Source organism: Rhea americana, unplaced genomic scaffold, assembly GCF_003343005.1.
Source record: "Rhea americana isolate MKP2758 unplaced genomic scaffold, rheAme1 scaffold_17, whole genome shotgun sequence".
In the NCBI taxonomy this organism is placed as follows: Eukaryota; Metazoa; Chordata; class Aves; order Rheiformes; family Rheidae; genus Rhea; species Rhea americana.
Window position 1 is genome coordinate 859999 of NW_028185816.1, and position 16220 is coordinate 876218.

The following is a 16220-nucleotide window of genomic DNA, read 5'->3' on the forward strand; positions in this document are numbered from 1 at the left end:
TAAAACTTTTTTTAAGTTCGTTATTATATTTAGAAACGGCAGGGTCAGATGTGCACTATAGTTAAAAGGCTGTTTAGAATGACTTAGTTAATGGGTGCCTCTGGAAGAGGCATGTTAGAGTGAAAACTAAGGACTTACACTTCTGACAATGGCAAAATCATCCCATCAATGCTCTGCTGACCTTTGTTAATCCTAAATTCAGCCCTGAAAGCAGCAACTGGCAAACTGCTGTGTATGAGAAAGGATCTAGCTCTGTCACCTACAGCTTTGTTCCCACTTGTGTGAAAATATTTATTACAACTTCATTTGATACATTATACATTGTAACAGCATGCTGTGGTAGCCATGACATTCAGATACAATTACAGCAAGATTAATTTCATCCAGTCATTGTCAATTTGGAGAACTGTGTCACTGTAGCAATTACATTACCACAACACAATTCCGTAAGCATAAAAAAGAGAGTCAACTAAAAGGTAGGCTGTTTGCTTATTTAAGGACAGTTTATTCACTAAAAAGATATAGTCAGGCAGTGAGTATGGAAAGACCCTCAAAATTTTAACAAATTTAAGCAGTATTTGTTGACAAATTGTATAAAGAAAATACATTGAAAAATGTCATCCTGATGTTTGAAATTATGTTCATCTTGAAAACTAGTAAAATTTACAATAATAGGAGATGAAATGGGGTTAAAGCATTAGAATTTAAGCAAGCATCATATTTGACTGAAAACAACCTCTTTTCGTTTGGATTAATAATTATTCAGAAAAATCTGAAATCACTGAAAAAAAGTCTCAACAAGCAAACCAAATAAGCTCCCTTCATTTTCCACAGCTTTAGTTATAACGCCCATTTTTCTTGCTTTGTATAAATAGGTTTGCAACGTTCAGCAGGCCAGAAATTTAATCATACCTCAGAGTAGTTAATAATTCAGGGCATGTTTAACACAAAGATTCTTATCAGATCAGAATCCTTTTCCACCTCACTTGCTTAGCAATACAGCAAAGGTTTCCAGGTCTCTAAAACCCAGCTCTTCCCTCCCAGTGGGCCATACACCTTATTGTGGGGGCAGCAGAACGTCACGGGTCAGAAGCGTCACTCTCATCACGGGCCCAGACCCCTCAGGACGTCCGAGCACCAGCAGGGCAAGCGCGCGCAGCTTCGTTGCAAGCTGCCTCCCGGGGCTCGGGCTGATGGTGCCTGTCCTGCAGGAACTCAAGCAGCCTCCTCCTGGYGTTCAGCACGTCACAGGAAGTGCTGAAGGCCTCTCAGGCGGACGAGACGGTAGCTGGGAGCAGGCTGCCATCTCTAGAGCTGCCCCGTGCTGCACAGACCTGTTAAACTTTCAGGTAGTCTGAGACTGCTCAGGCCTTCTGCACACAGGGCACTGACAGCAGTGAGTGAAAGAGAGCACAAGGCCACAGATGGTAAAAACAGCAGCTGGTGCCTCTCTGACTTGCAAGCTCCGCCAGAAATTGCTCTCTATAAGCTATCTTTTCATCTCTAAAGAAAACTTCAGAGAATGAATAAATCAAAAATTAAATACACCTAAAACACTCTGTTACTGCAAGTAAATTATGTGTGCATAATTAGTAGCCATCAAATATTTCACTAGCAACATTATAGAGAGCAAACAGTTTTCTAACACTGCCTGCATTTCAAATTCTCCTAAGTCTACTTGAAACAAAGTCTTTTTTCAGTCAGCGAAGTATAAATCTTGGCCTCAGCCACAGTTCTACTAATCCTTCTCTGCCAGTTGTCCCCTTACAGGAGCACTGAGCAAAGCAACACATGAAAACTTGTCATAATAGTTGCGTCTTCCATAATCCCTTTTCTTCCCAGCTCCCACCTGCTTGCTCACTACCACGAAGAGGTTTCTAGGGAATTGGGCTCCATAAAGCAAATGGATTATGGACCTATTGTTAATACTGATTCCCTGTTTCATACTCTCTTCCTTAAACAGTATGGTAAAAAGCAAAGCTTCTCTGGTGTCTGGAACTCTTTGGGTCTGAAAAGGGGTATGGATTAGAATTTCCTCTAATGTGTATCATTTTTTGCACTATCTATTTATTAGTAACCACAAGGAAATACACCCATTTGAGGAAAATGCCTTTCCCCTTTTCTTTCCTCTCCTTCCCAACTGCCATGAATGCATTAAAATCAGTGAGGGCTCTGCATACAAGTGTTTGTAGCATTTCTAATACTACTGAGCTAGTAGTCTTCTCTCCCACGTAAGTGGGGAAATACAAGAGCTCTGTTAGTGTTCAGACTGCCATGCCACTTCAGCTCCTGTAGACAGGGAAGGGTTAAGTAAACAACAATTTTAACATATGCATCTGAAAGGGACTTTCTGYATCTTGACTAAAGCCAAACAGCACTTTTAGACCAGAATGAGAGAGGGGAAAAGAAACCACACCCTCGAAAAAGTATAATCATATTCACCACTGCATGAACAGGATCAGTGATACAGACTGTGCTGTAAGTGCAGGAGAGCCTACTGCAGGCTGATTAGAGCTCAAGAACTCAGGTGTATGACAGCATGTCACAGACATGACAGAATAAAAGAAGATCAGCTAATGAAAGAAACTCACCTCAGCTTTGTTCTGCTTCTCTTCATATTCGCTCTGTTCCTTTTCCATACCAACCAGCTTAATCTTCAGATCTGAAACTTCAGCCATCAAATCTAATTTCTGAGTCTCTAATGATGTTCGACTTAGCAACTCCTGAAAGAAAAGCAGAATATTTTCCCCAGTTATTTCTATTTATGTGATACTGAGACAACGTTACGTGGTTTGCTGACAAACTCACAGAAAAGCACTTACTCAGTGCTGCCTCTTTATAATACAAATGCAAAATGAGTCTCTTCTTCAAAAGTTACAATCACTAATGCTTTACAATTCAAAAAAAGATGGATTTGACTTAAGCATTTACTGCAGGTGGGAAAAGTAACTATTAGTTATGTTATTGAAAACTTGACAAAAATATAAAGTGAGTGAAAATATGCTCAAGTCCATAGTTAAAAAAAAAAAAGAACAGTTTACAAATTCACATAAAAGTGAATTTCTCTACCCTCCTTAACAGCACTTACCTTTTGAGCTACATGTTCTTAGTTCTGCAGCTATTCTCCTCTAAATGTTCTCCCATGTTTTTAATCACTAAACCACTGTCCACTTCTCCRCTTTAAGAAAATGTGTGGACCAGAGTTTATTCCTGGGCAACACATCAAACTAGAAAACAATACTAAGGCTGTACAAACCCAAAGCTACAAAATGCCAAAGACCTTCAGATGACACGTTACAAAGCACACCATTACTTCCTAAAATGCTCATCAGACAGAGCTACATTTTAGATTTAAAATGTAATGTTTTAGAATTGTATYGTTTGTATAATGTGCTATTCAACCAAAGATGTATTACAAAATGAGTACCCCAAGCAAAACAGACAGCACCAAAGATAAGCAACATTTCCCCAGTCATGCCAATAGTTCTTAAAAGTTTACACTGCATAGTACTTTTAAAAACTATGCATATTACAGAGGGAACAACACTAAACGGGAATATGACTTAACTGCAATCTAGAAGACAATGTCTCAACTGAGTAGCTGTGTAAACTAGAAACATTTGGCCATGACTTTTACCTGTGTGATCCGAGTTCATTTTTCAGGTTGCAGGGCATGTTTTGGACAAAGTGGTATCACTGTGTTTGAAAAGCTTTCAACATTCACCTCCTTGCATCTCTCAGTTTTCCAAAAGAGTCAAAGCCAAAAATCTTCCAAACTTAACAAAGTATAATTTCTAAAACTGTCTCTGCTAGTCTCCAGTTTCAAAGGGGAAAACCAATTCAAGAGTCTTAAGTCTTAATAAAAATCAATACCTGAGTTTCAAACTAATATATTTTTGCAATYGTACTTAGGTTTCTAAGTGGACATATTGTTTTTTAAAATATAATAGCATTTTTTAGCTCACATTAGTGTGCTGATCATATGAAATGGAGTACTGCAGAATTACAGAAGATTCTGCTTTGAATTACACATTAGTGACTTTAACTGAAGTTGGCATAGTTATTCTGGATCTACACTGATGTTATTGAGTGATTAGAAACTGTTTCTCCAGCAATACCTTTTTCTCATTTCCACCCCTTCCACAGACAGAATAGTACACTGTAGACCATGTTTTGGAGCCAAGGAAGCAGCAAACAAATGTTATTTTAAAAATTATACAGTTGCAGTTTATTTGGAACCCAAATCTTCTCTACATGTAGATTGTTTTAATCCAGTGGGAATGTTGCTCAAATTAAAAATAGTAGTAGACTTGCATCTGCATTGCAACACTGATTATCTAAGCCGCACACTGTTCCCAGAGCTGTGCCCATTCCTGCTGACATTGCCAGTGATCTCTGYGTGGATGGGAAAACAAACAGAAGTTCAGCCTCATACCTTGCTTTTCCCYGAATGAAATAGATGGATCACCAACCAGAAAAAGCTAGTTCACCCCCCTTTTTGTTGAGAAGCCTAACAAAAGCCTAAYAAAAAAGTCACCTAACAAAATTACAGTAGTGACTGCTTTCCAAAATCATCACATTAGAAGGGGTGATGCAATAAAAAGCAACAATTACAAATAATTCTTCAATGCTTCAGAAAAACAATGAAACAACAAAACACTAATCTGCACAAGTCCCAGAGCCACATTCCAACCCAGACTGGAGCAGGCTTTGTACAGCTGTTAACACAGCAGAATTTTACAGATTAAGCTATAGTTTAAGATGGGAATTTTGATATGAAATGAAGCCACTGAGCATTAAAAAGGCTAGTGGAATAAGGTGACTTTGGCTCCTATTCATTGACAGACTGTATTCACTGCTGAATACAAACATTAAGAATTTTTTTAATTTGACATTGACGTGGTGCTCCATGATAAAACAAGATTTCTTAATAAGGCAAGCAGACTCCACACCCATCTAGAGATTTTTAACAAAAGATCTATCCGGAGTGCAATGGCTGGTATCACTCCTTACACTTCTTGCAGACTCCCAAGCTACGCTTATTTGCCCAGTGGAGAGTAACACCTTATTCCTTTCATTCTGAGTTCAGTAGCTCCATGTGAACAGTATGGTGCTACCTGCTATTAGTGAGCTAACTATTTTTTTTTAAATCAATTCAAACAAAATTTTACATTTTGCTTTGAAGGTGGAGAACCAGAACCTCAGACAGTATAAACTGGCATAGAGCTTTTGCCTTAAAATAGACAAAATAGCTAACTATCCCTAGTTTGTTTTCAATGGTGCTACACTGATTTAAACCAGATGACAATTTATCTTGCATGTAGAAAGTCTAACTTTTGCTTTTGAAAGAAAGTGCCGTTCAAAGTAAATGTCCCTTCTTGAAAATGGATAACATCTGGAAGCAATTATTTTCATCTTCAAGCAGATGCTCACAGTGAACAGTTCATTAGAGAATGTGACCCATTTTGCTGCAGAGAAATTATAGTGTATTTCAGTGGTATGATGCAACTTAAAGCCAGCCAGAATAAATATGCAATTGTAAGAAAAGAAAATACAAATTTATGTTACTGGTTTTAAAGCAAAAAAGATAATATAGGAGATGCAAAATGGTGATTTGGGCTGCAGTGGCTTTAGGAGGATCTTAAAGTACCCAAGTGCAGTATAAAAATAGAACATATTCTATAGAATCTTATTTATAAATAAGATTTTGTTTTTAATTTAAAAAATGCAATGGAAGTATAATTTAATTTCTCAGAGTTTCTTCTTTGAAAAGCACCCTTTAACTTTAAAAATTAAACTGTTTTAGGAGTAGAGTGATTACAAAGACAAGTCATATAGAAGCTACTATATTTGTATGCCAGACAGATCAATGCATAGTGAACTACTTCCAAACACAACTGCGTTTTTAAAATTCTGATTGTATACTTGTTAAATATTAAGTCATGCTTTTTAATATCCCCAGTTAAACTGAAGCATGTGTTAAATCTCACTTTCACGTTGTCTTGGATATACATAACTCTTATAAAGCTGTTTATAAAAGTTACATGATATTACATAGCTTAGAAAGAGGACATGACATTATTTTAAGTTGTTAAGCGTAGCAAATTTCATGATATTTAGTAGTCCATAGAACAGAAGTGGTAATCATGCTATATACTGATAGAGAAACCATAAATAAGATTTTAGTCCAGTAAAAAAGTAAATTACCCAAGAATCATATTTTATACTTACACATTGTGTAAAATACACGGTATAAAATACAATGCTGCAGAAAGTTCATACTTTTCATCCTTATTCAAACAGTTTAGGGAAAGACAAAGAGAGACCTACCTGATAAGCAAGATTCAGCAAGAACCACTACTAATGAGGCCTGCATTTCAAGTGCTGTGTGTCAGCTGTGGCAGAAATAAGATACTTGCTTAACTGAAAACACAGCTGAGAGCAATGTACATGTATAATCTCCATGAAATGGTGCAAGTCAGTAGCAGAGAGGGAATTACAGCCCTCCAATTCATCCTTTGCACACTGTATAGTTAAGTCCTGGAGAGGACAGAACTTCCCATTACACTGACGATTTGAATAGCCTTTGCATGTGTCTGATGAGCAGATCTGTACTAACAATAACTGTGAAATAATAGAGCAGTGTTACGCTCACCTATATAGAAAGGCTGCTTGACTTTAGCACATACTCTAAAAACCTCAGCCTTACAACCAGAACAGCACAGAGCACAGTTCAAAATCTGAAACTCAAAAACTAGCTGCTGGCAAGTAGTTACTTGCTGCAAACTACAAGCAAGTACTGAAATTCGTCCAAGATCAGATGTCTCGGGTAATTCAAAATTGAAGGAGTGATCCTTGCAGGCCAGCAAGTTCCTATGAAGCAAACAGGTACACACCAATTCACAACATACAACCAAGACAGGATACTGGCTCATTTGTATACAAGACAACTGCAAATTAGGACAAGTACACAGCAAGCTGCATTGCATTCAAGTTCCCACCCTCATACACCTCTTCCTTGCATTCTTCTGATCTGCTTATGGGGCACTATGGAGAACCTTGCAAAAAAAAAAATAATAAAATAAAATAAAATGTGAGCACTGCCTGGTACACGCTTCCCTGTGCCTTCCACCCAGGCAGCAGTGGGCTAAAAGCTGACATCAAAAAGAGAGAAAGCACAGAAATTCACTCCGGTTTACATCTGAACATTTCGGTTTCTRTTTGTATTTTTAAGACAGAACAAGCCCTGAAGCCAAGTACTCTGTACTTTGCAACATAATTTACTCGATGGAAAACAATCACACTGATGCTATGAAACCATCTGAAGAGTGCCCTGGATTGCTTATTGCAATTATGTGTCAGAAGGAAGATGGAAGGCAGAAACAAACTATCAAACTATCGCTAGAATTTGGCATAGGTCAAGCACAAGAAAAACACCACCACAAAAAACAGAGTTTTGCCACAACCTTGGTTGGCAAAGCAAACTGTTCAGTGCAATACTCCATGTCACAGAGCTTCAATGGGAACTAATATTTGTTAAATTAATCAAAAGCAGCACAGGAATAGCTAAGAGGTAACTGTTATTATTTGTAATTATTACCACAATAAATGCACTTAAACAACTGTGAAGGTTAAATCTGTATGTGCACAAAATTCTCTTTTCAAATTGACCTAACACAGTTGTTAAGATTCACAACCTCAACTCCATACYATCAGTGTTGTTACATTGTGTGTGGTGGGTACTTTCTGTCATGGGACAATTTGGGCTATATATAAATCAAAAATTGCTTTYGCTGTATAGTTCTGTCCTGCACTTGTGTATCGTACAAATGAAAGACCAGTTAATAGAAAGCACCATTCAGCTGTGGCTGTAGTTTCATAAAAAGCTATGCCAAATGCACAGCTCATTTTTGCTTTTATACTAGCTCTACCACTCCTTGGACTTCTCTGTGAGCTGGTTCAAATCACTAACCAAGTGGAAAAGCATCCTCTACTTTTTTAAATCCTGAATTATTTTTCTGCTAGGTCATTGAGGAAAACACCAGGTGAGCATGAGAGCCAGTACAAGTGGCAGAAACATAGGGCAAGGAATAGGGAGAAAAATGGAATAACAGAGTAAAGCCTTCCCCTTTTAACAGGGAACTGCTAAAAGAGCTCAACTCATTTCATGTAAGTTCACATCTGGACTAAAGAAAACTACACCCTCCTCTCAGAGTAATGAAGAATCATATTTTCCTGAAAAGAGACAGCAATCTGTTGCTACTGTCCAACACTYCAGATGCCATCCTAAATGCTGAAGAGCAATTTTACATAATTTATAGGAAAAAATATGTCTGCTGTTTAACAAAACAGAAAAAGTTTATTTGCCAAAAAAAGCTGCATGAAAAAGTTGCTGTTTCCAAAGTATTTACACGATGGCTTTGTAGTAGGGTTCAAAACAACTGTACGTAGATCAGAAGCCGAAAGGATTTTAGCCAGTAACCCCACCCTTACAGAGTGGACAAGTCTCTGCTAGAGCAGATTCAACAAAAACTATTTTGCAGGGTAGCCACTACATGCACTGCTCTACTGCTACTACTAGCTATCTCACTAAAGACCTTTGCGAAACTGTCTTAAAGCTTAGATTTTTTTGTTTTTATTGTAGCATTTTACACACAAAATTAACCAAGTCAGATTTTCTTGCAGTTCCAGAAATTAAAAAGACAGAGTTTATCCTGGACCCATGCATATGGTTTCCCACAGAAGTGAAGTACTATGCTTAACTGTACTGTAATTAGCTTATTTATACTAATATCCATGAAAGATTTTTTTTAAGCTATCTTGCATCATCTTTCATTTTTCCATTTAGAAGAAGCAGTCAATAAAGTTCACAAATGTAAAAATCAACAGAGTTCAATATATTGTAAATAAGAAAGCAGAGCCATGAAATAAAATTAGACTTACAATGCACCTCAGGAAGATAATAAGTGCCTCTGAAAAGCAAGAATATTTATATAGGAATCTAGAGTTGGATGATTTTTTTTAATTACAAATAATTTTACTGCAAAAATAAACAAACACTGTTTCGCTTGCCCTGAAGAGCTCACTAATAGTTTTGATGGAAAATCTCAATGCCAGCACCTACACTCTATCGCCTGTTTGCTAAGTCCCAGGGGCAGTTCACCAGGTCACTGGAAACTGTCAGCAGAGGAGATCTGGACCCAGCTCACCCAAAACCGACCCATCAGGCGTGTTAAGCCCCTGCGGTCAGACACTGGCTCACTCTTTTTGACACATTAACTGCGAGGAGGACTGCTAGCCACAGATCTTAGATGAGTGTGCTCATCACCACATCAGCAGGTCATTTTCAGCTCTCCAAATCTTAAATTATTCCCTGCAGAGGGAAATCTATTCCAACAAGATGAACTGAGAAAAGAACCTTCATAACAGATAAAAGACAAATAGGGCTCTTTCTGAGACATAAGAAGTGTAAAATTTATCTGTGGAGATTTTGAGGGATTGAACTGGGTTTCCCATATCCCAGGTCAGTACATTGACTCCTGGGATCCGAGAAGGATGACACCACAGCTGCCATCTCTTCATCCTCCAGTATTTCACTGCATTTGCTGCTCTTACTGTTCCCAAACCTAAACTGCTAATTCAATACTACTTTTCATTCCAGTGAGAAAATAAAGCTTAAATATCTTAGTTCCCCACTAAATTTTTTTTTCCAAGTACATCATTCAAATTGCCTTCCTGTTAACTACCTTCAGTTAAAATATGGAAGTGTACATGTCTCTGCATGCATGTTTACGTGTAAAGTTCAAATGGAGAAACTCAAAGGATTAAAATGAAACACACACAAATCTTTGCTAGGTTGTGGCCTAGATATTTTTTTTCTTTAAAAAAGATAAGCTCAAGCTATCCTACAAGCTGTGAGCATTTGAGAGATCAGCCACTTAGAAATTTAGCAGTGAACACGCAAGGTTGTCAGTATTTATGTAACGTTGTATGATAAGGTTGTATGATATTTTAGTTTGCCCAAGAATTAGAAAGGCATARCAGAGGTATTGGATATAAAGAAAGAAAGAAAGTCTTCCCATTTTGCAACAATTACAGTCAGAGTGATTTCAATATTTAGGTTTAGTGTTCTTCTTATTTAAATACATTTGTGGATTTTCTGACTTCTTTAGCTACAGCACACACCTTTGTAGCTGCTAATCAGCTTGAGTTCAGCTGTGTAAGCAACTAGTGCATATGCTTAATGCTAGACAGGGCTAAATTCAAACCTTTTCACTGAAATACCAATGTAAATGCATTATAATAATCTCTTTTCAGATGCTGCAGTGTCCTGTTGAATCAGGCTTTAAATTCACAGTTTCCTCGGAAGACTATCAGAACAGAAAATTTTCTGCCAGAGAAATGATAAACTGTTTTTAGATTTTAGCAGCAGTCATAGAACAACTATCTAGTTCTAGATTGAAATAGAAAACTTCTATTCTCTTTTATGAATGTCTTCCTGAAGTTWCAAAATCGCTTTTCATATTTTAAATAGTCACTGTTCTTTGAACTTCACTTCAGATCTCTCACTGAAAAAAATGGCTATTTGCATTTTTAACAATGCTCCCTATTTTAGGTATGACAATAAATTTTTTTCCTAGCTTGAAGTATTTTGGTCCACAACAGTTGTGTGAGATCAGCAATTTTTTAGAGAAATAATAGGAAATTCTAACTTATAAAGGTTTAGGATACAAGTTTACCATATGGAAACTGCCACTGTTTAAAATACTTACGTACAAGGATCCTTATCACAATAAAAAAAGCTTATATACATTTACACAACTGTAATTTAAAACTATGAATATTTCATAGAAAGATTTGCGTATTTCACATCTAAAATATTAAATATATAACAACATTTGGCGGGGGGCAAGCAAGTTCGTGAAGAACAATATATTTCCTGCAAATTTATGGCTTTGATTTTGGAATGGAGTATTTACAGCTTCAGACCTATTTTCAATATCTACATGCTGCATTATCAGCAGAAGAACTGCGTATCTGAACATTTTCCTTGGTAAAAACAGGAAATTGCTCAGGGCAAGTTCTTTCGGGTCCACAGAACTGTTAGCTCTACAGTTACAAGTGAAATGTTAAGGTAATTCACTTATTCATTCTACTCCCTCAAAATATGTCATGAAACAGCACAAATAGGATACGTCACAGAGTCTGAAAATAACCTGATTGAAATAAGGCAAAATATACCTACATACTATTTTTTTTCAAAAATAAGGGAGAAGGTCCTAAATTAAGCAAAAACAGATGTAGAACCAAACTTGAAACAGTAACTTTTTCCAACTTACTACTTGTTCAGCTTCAAAGCCATGTGAAATCAGAACATATATTTAACTAAAACTTATTAATTCTGTAACTCCTACATGTATTAGATACATTTACTCTGTCTAACCAGTTACTAAACGCTGTCCAAATTTAATTTGTTAGCACAATATGAATAATACACAATAGTTTCAGTTTACATGCTGCCACGTACAGTGTTATGCAAACAGCTTACAAAATGTCTCTRAACCAGGAAAACAAAGAAACACTTATTGCAAAAAACAGTGTGTAGAGCAGCAAGAGAAGAATAAAGAGTTTTTTYTTCTGTTACCTCCTGCTGTCAAAGGCATCCACACATGCAGAGAAGCTGCTCATCTCTCTATTGGAGAAGATTTTGTAAAAATCCCTCCAAACCAGATTTTTACCTGCTGAAGCATTTCTTCTGTAGCATTCAGTTTCAACTGATGGCCYTCAAGACAGATTTCTAAGTCCCGGATTTTCTCTCCTTGAGCTTCCACCTGGTCTGTGAGGACACTCACCTGTAATTTGAGAACAGAAGCACTAAGAACCCTACAGAATTGACTGTAAATAAGTTTCAATTACCTTATATGATTAACATCCAAATGCACATTTTAACAGGAAGTTCTTTTTTTAAAGTCTTCAAAGGTTCATATTCTTGTGCACTGAAACAAGATGTTCTATATTAAGACAGACAATTTTTCAGTCTTACCTATAAATATTTTGCTTTAGCTCTCCCAACCAACTTTCTCTGTTTTAAAATAAAAAGAACATTTCTAGAAGGGCTGGAAGACTAAATGTAGGCAGCCTGTGTCAATTCCTGCACAAGTCTGAACAGTTGGAAAGCAACAAACACGAACATAGGATATTGAAAATATTTCAGGTGGTACTGGAGCACACATTGCTGTTTCAGGTTCTGTTGGCATTTTGCTCCCTAAGACAGATGAACAATAAAACTGTTCATTCCGAAACCAACCAATTACCTTAGTTCTTACAAGAACATAAAAACAGCTTACCTATCAATAAAGCGTTTTGAAGTTATAAAGAATGCAATGAGTAAAAGGCAGGTTTTAGCAGAGGTAGCGTTCTATTCCAAAAAAAATCCCAGCCTTTACATGCCAAAACATGAAAGCAAAAGTAGTAAGATACAGACAGACAATGAATCCCAGGAAAGGCTACAATAAGCAATACTAGTAAAGAACTGTGAGAACAGTGGTACGGACTAGCAAGCGTGTCAACTCATGGAAAAAAACCTTAATTATATAAGAAAGTATTACCTCAAACAAAAAAGCAACTTCAGGTGTTCAAACTCCAGTTTCAGCAAAATGTGTTAACAAAAGCCTAGCTATGCTATGACACCCAACTCTGGAACACTTTTTTTTTTTTTTTTTTTTTTTAATAAAGTATTTGGAAGTGACACTTTCAAGATGTACCCATTAAGCAGCACTGCTAAAACCCAAAGAAAGCAATGAAAAATTGAGATCACCTCAGACAAGCTGCACAGGGCACAGCTGGATGATCTATATTTGTTTTACCTACAAACATACACTGACAAGGATGCCTGGGAGAGGAACAAAATAAAAGAAAATAGGGGTATTTAATTTTTATGCCTTTAAAGTAGCTGGCTCTGGGGTGAATACAGCTGACTACAGGATGAGAGACGATAGGAAAGACTGGGTGGTGGTAGATGGCAGGGCAGAAAGTTACCACTCTTGGGCTGAAGTACACTGCGATACACCCAGGCTGGGGGGCAGGGGGAAAGGACCCCTGGAAGAGAATTTGTTGCTTATCAGTCCCTCTGTTTTCCTTCTGTGAAGTAAAGGCACAAAAAATTGAACAGTTGGTTCTGAGAGGTCAGAAAGCAAGAAGAAGCAAACTGAATCTCCTTCTTCAGTCTGATGCAGCTTCCAGAGAAAGAAAAAAATGTTGGTTTAAAGAGTAAAGTTCTAACCAGTATTATGATCTACCAATAAAACTGTCAGTGTTAAGTGTGACCTGCAAAGGTATTAAAAAACAAAAACAAAAAAACAAACAATTCTTAGCGGCGTGCTGAATGTTTCAACAGCTAGGCCGAAAGACACATTAATCACTCTGAGCTCATACTTCCCCTCTTAGGGATCACATCTGCCAGACCCTTCAGGGAATCAGTAAGTTGCACGCAGAACATAACCTCAGTGTATGCTGTACTGGCATGTCCATGTTGCCTTGGCAGTGTAACATCCTGTAGATATGTATAAAGTAAGTTTCGAAACACCTTAAAAAAAAGCATCCTGGAGAAAAACCTGAAGTACTAAGTACAAACCCTGAGCTATAAGACGACATCCTGGATGCTGTAGTATTTCCAGTCTCTACCACATGCTGAACAGTGGAAGCAGTGTTCAACAGCAGGTTTCAAGATGTTCTGTTCGAACCTGTCTTGGATGGCAAAGGTAGTGGGCACTATCTATGAAGGTGCCTCGTAATGCTTCTACAGCAAGTCTGATGCAAGACTGGAATGCTCCCAGTGCCCTGTTCCCTGGAGACGATTACAGCTATAGGCCACAGTCACTGGTACAAGGCCCATAGGTAAGCCAGAGAACAGAGGTGCTCTATGCTCCCAACCACCTTCTCACCCGTCATGCCAGTGTTCACACCCACGGGCCACATCTGGTGCCTCAGGCACGTGTAACTTCAACATGGAGCTTACATGTGTTTCTCCTCTTCTTTGACTAGCTACATAGAATATGCAGGACTACCATAAACCAGGCAATCTAACCTCCTGCTTTAGCTTGGCACCTTTATATCTTTTTTATTGATCTTCATTGATTGAAAAGGTTTTTGTCTATGTCATTGGACTGTTTTTTGGGGGAGTTCTACTGCAGTAATGTGGAAGAGGATAGTAAAATGTGTTAGAGTAATACTGCTGACTAAACGTCTTGATTTGGTGGCAGTGTGATGGGGATAAGAGGAGAGAGGAATTTCTACATCTGATTTTACTACATTCAGTTCCAGGCAGGTCTCTGAGACATGTCATACAACACCCTTCCTTGTGAGTTTGCATGACTGTGTTTTGTAGGTACCTATCTGTGCAAACGGAGAATAGTTGTTGGAAAACAGCAGATTGAAGACAGGAAATGTACATACTGAGAGGTAGCATGCAACAGTCTGTGAGGACCTGGTAAGTGCTGGAGACTAGTGGTCCTGTTAAATCCACAAGAACTGACAAAACCAAAGCACCAAGAATTCTCCTGAATCCATGTAAGGGCACTAGCCCACATGACCATCTACAACAGGCTGTACAGCTTGAGCTACATCCAAGAAGACAGTGGCTGCCACATGCAAAGATAACAGGCTTATATAGATACCTGATGAAACAAAAGACCCTGAGGGGACCAAAGCCACAGCTACATCAGCACAACCCTCTGCTTCTGAGTAAACAGCTGGGGTTGGCCTCCCAGTTGTCACTCCAGCTATGAGTGAGTGAACATGTGTGCAAGTGAACTTGGTGCAAGAGTAAATGAATTCACTGTGAAGAGCTATCTGCTATTAATTTTAACATCTTGATTCTGCTAATAACAGCTTGATTAATTAAAAGTGTTCTAATAAGAATTGGATCTGATCCTGTCTCTCCTGACCTGATCTCATACCCGGAAAAATGGAATCTGCAACATGCACTTAAACATTTGAATTCCAAACAGAAAAGTTTGCTCTTCACTCTTTTTTTGTTTGTTTGTTTGATAATGGCATTTTTAGCAGAACAATAATGAAAAAATCCAGCCAAGTCTAAGAGTATGTATTACAAACAGTTCATTGCTTGTTTAGCAACACCAGTGAGAATTCTCCTCAGTAAATTAATGCAAGTATGAACAGAACATACAGGAGAAAACATGTTTACAGAAACTAGTTACTGAAATTGAGGAGAACACCTACCCAGTTTTGTTTTGCTTTATAAAAGCATATATAACTGTAAAGAGAAAGGAGAGGCAAAGACTGTTTACAGAATGTCCAGTTTCAGTGTTAAAAAGCATGTAATGCTCAATTTAGTAACAGTGAAAATATTCAGAAAAAAAATCTTCAGGTTTAATTTTAAGCTGTATTAAATGTTATTTCCTCAGGAATAAAACTCACTTACATGTAACAGATGCCCTACGTGAAAAAGGTTTGATAAACTGAGAAACAGGAAACCTGGAAAAGCCTAGACCTGCATTTTACTGCCAAGTTTTCTTTTTCCCCCGTTACCTTCTCTTTAGCTTTTTGATGAAGTAAAGTAACTTAGGTACAATATACAAGCGAGAAAAACACCAGTTCTATCACCTGTAAATCTTCCCCAGTTTTCTAGATTTTTCATTTCTACTCTGAATTTTGCAAGTCCTCCACATGATAATAATGATCAAATGACCCACACAAAACTATACTGGCTCCACCATCTTGCTTTGCATTCAGTATCTCAAGAAGCTGTAGGATTTCCCGTATTACATTCTGTATGTCCTCAAAAATGGAAGCACAAAGAAAATACAAAGAGACAGACTCCTCTGAGCACTGATAAGCTCAAAGTGACAGGCATTTGTCAATGTAAATTTAATGGCATTAATGGAGAAGTAAGTAATAAGGTATGCATGGTGTCTGGGAACATAATACCATAGAAAGGTTTTGACTATTTTGACCTTGTTCTTCAGTCTTCTAGTTCATTACAGATATGGGCATGCAGAACGTAGAGAATCGACTGGCACAACCTGATAAATCTAGAATGAGAACCACTGCCATAGCATTCTTGTCTTGGGACTTCATAGCATTATTTAATTTGGGGTTTTCTTCAGTCATTCTCCTTCCTTTTCTCTCATTTACTCCCCAGCCCACCTCTCCTCCCCACAAACACCCCACCATAAATCAGGCAGATAGTTTATACAAAT

At 37.7% G+C, this 16220-nt stretch overlaps 1 protein-coding gene across 4 annotated transcripts in view; it reads right to left on the bottom strand.

Moving 5' to 3' along the window:
• The window catches only part of PPFIBP2 (PPFIB scaffold protein 2), an 89398-nt gene that overhangs the window by 33083 nt on the left and 40095 nt on the right, over positions 1 to 16220 (bottom strand). For all 4 annotated transcript variants that reach the window (XM_085300839.1, XM_085300838.1, XM_085300837.1 and 1 more), the window contains exons 4-5: positions 11739 to 11852; positions 2592 to 2723 (exon numbers count right to left, since the gene is read on the bottom strand). In XM_085300839.1, coding sequence (XP_085156965.1) covers positions 2592 to 2723; positions 11739 to 11852 — 246 coding nt within the window. The remainder of the gene's footprint in view (positions 1 to 2591; positions 2724 to 11738; positions 11853 to 16220) is intronic.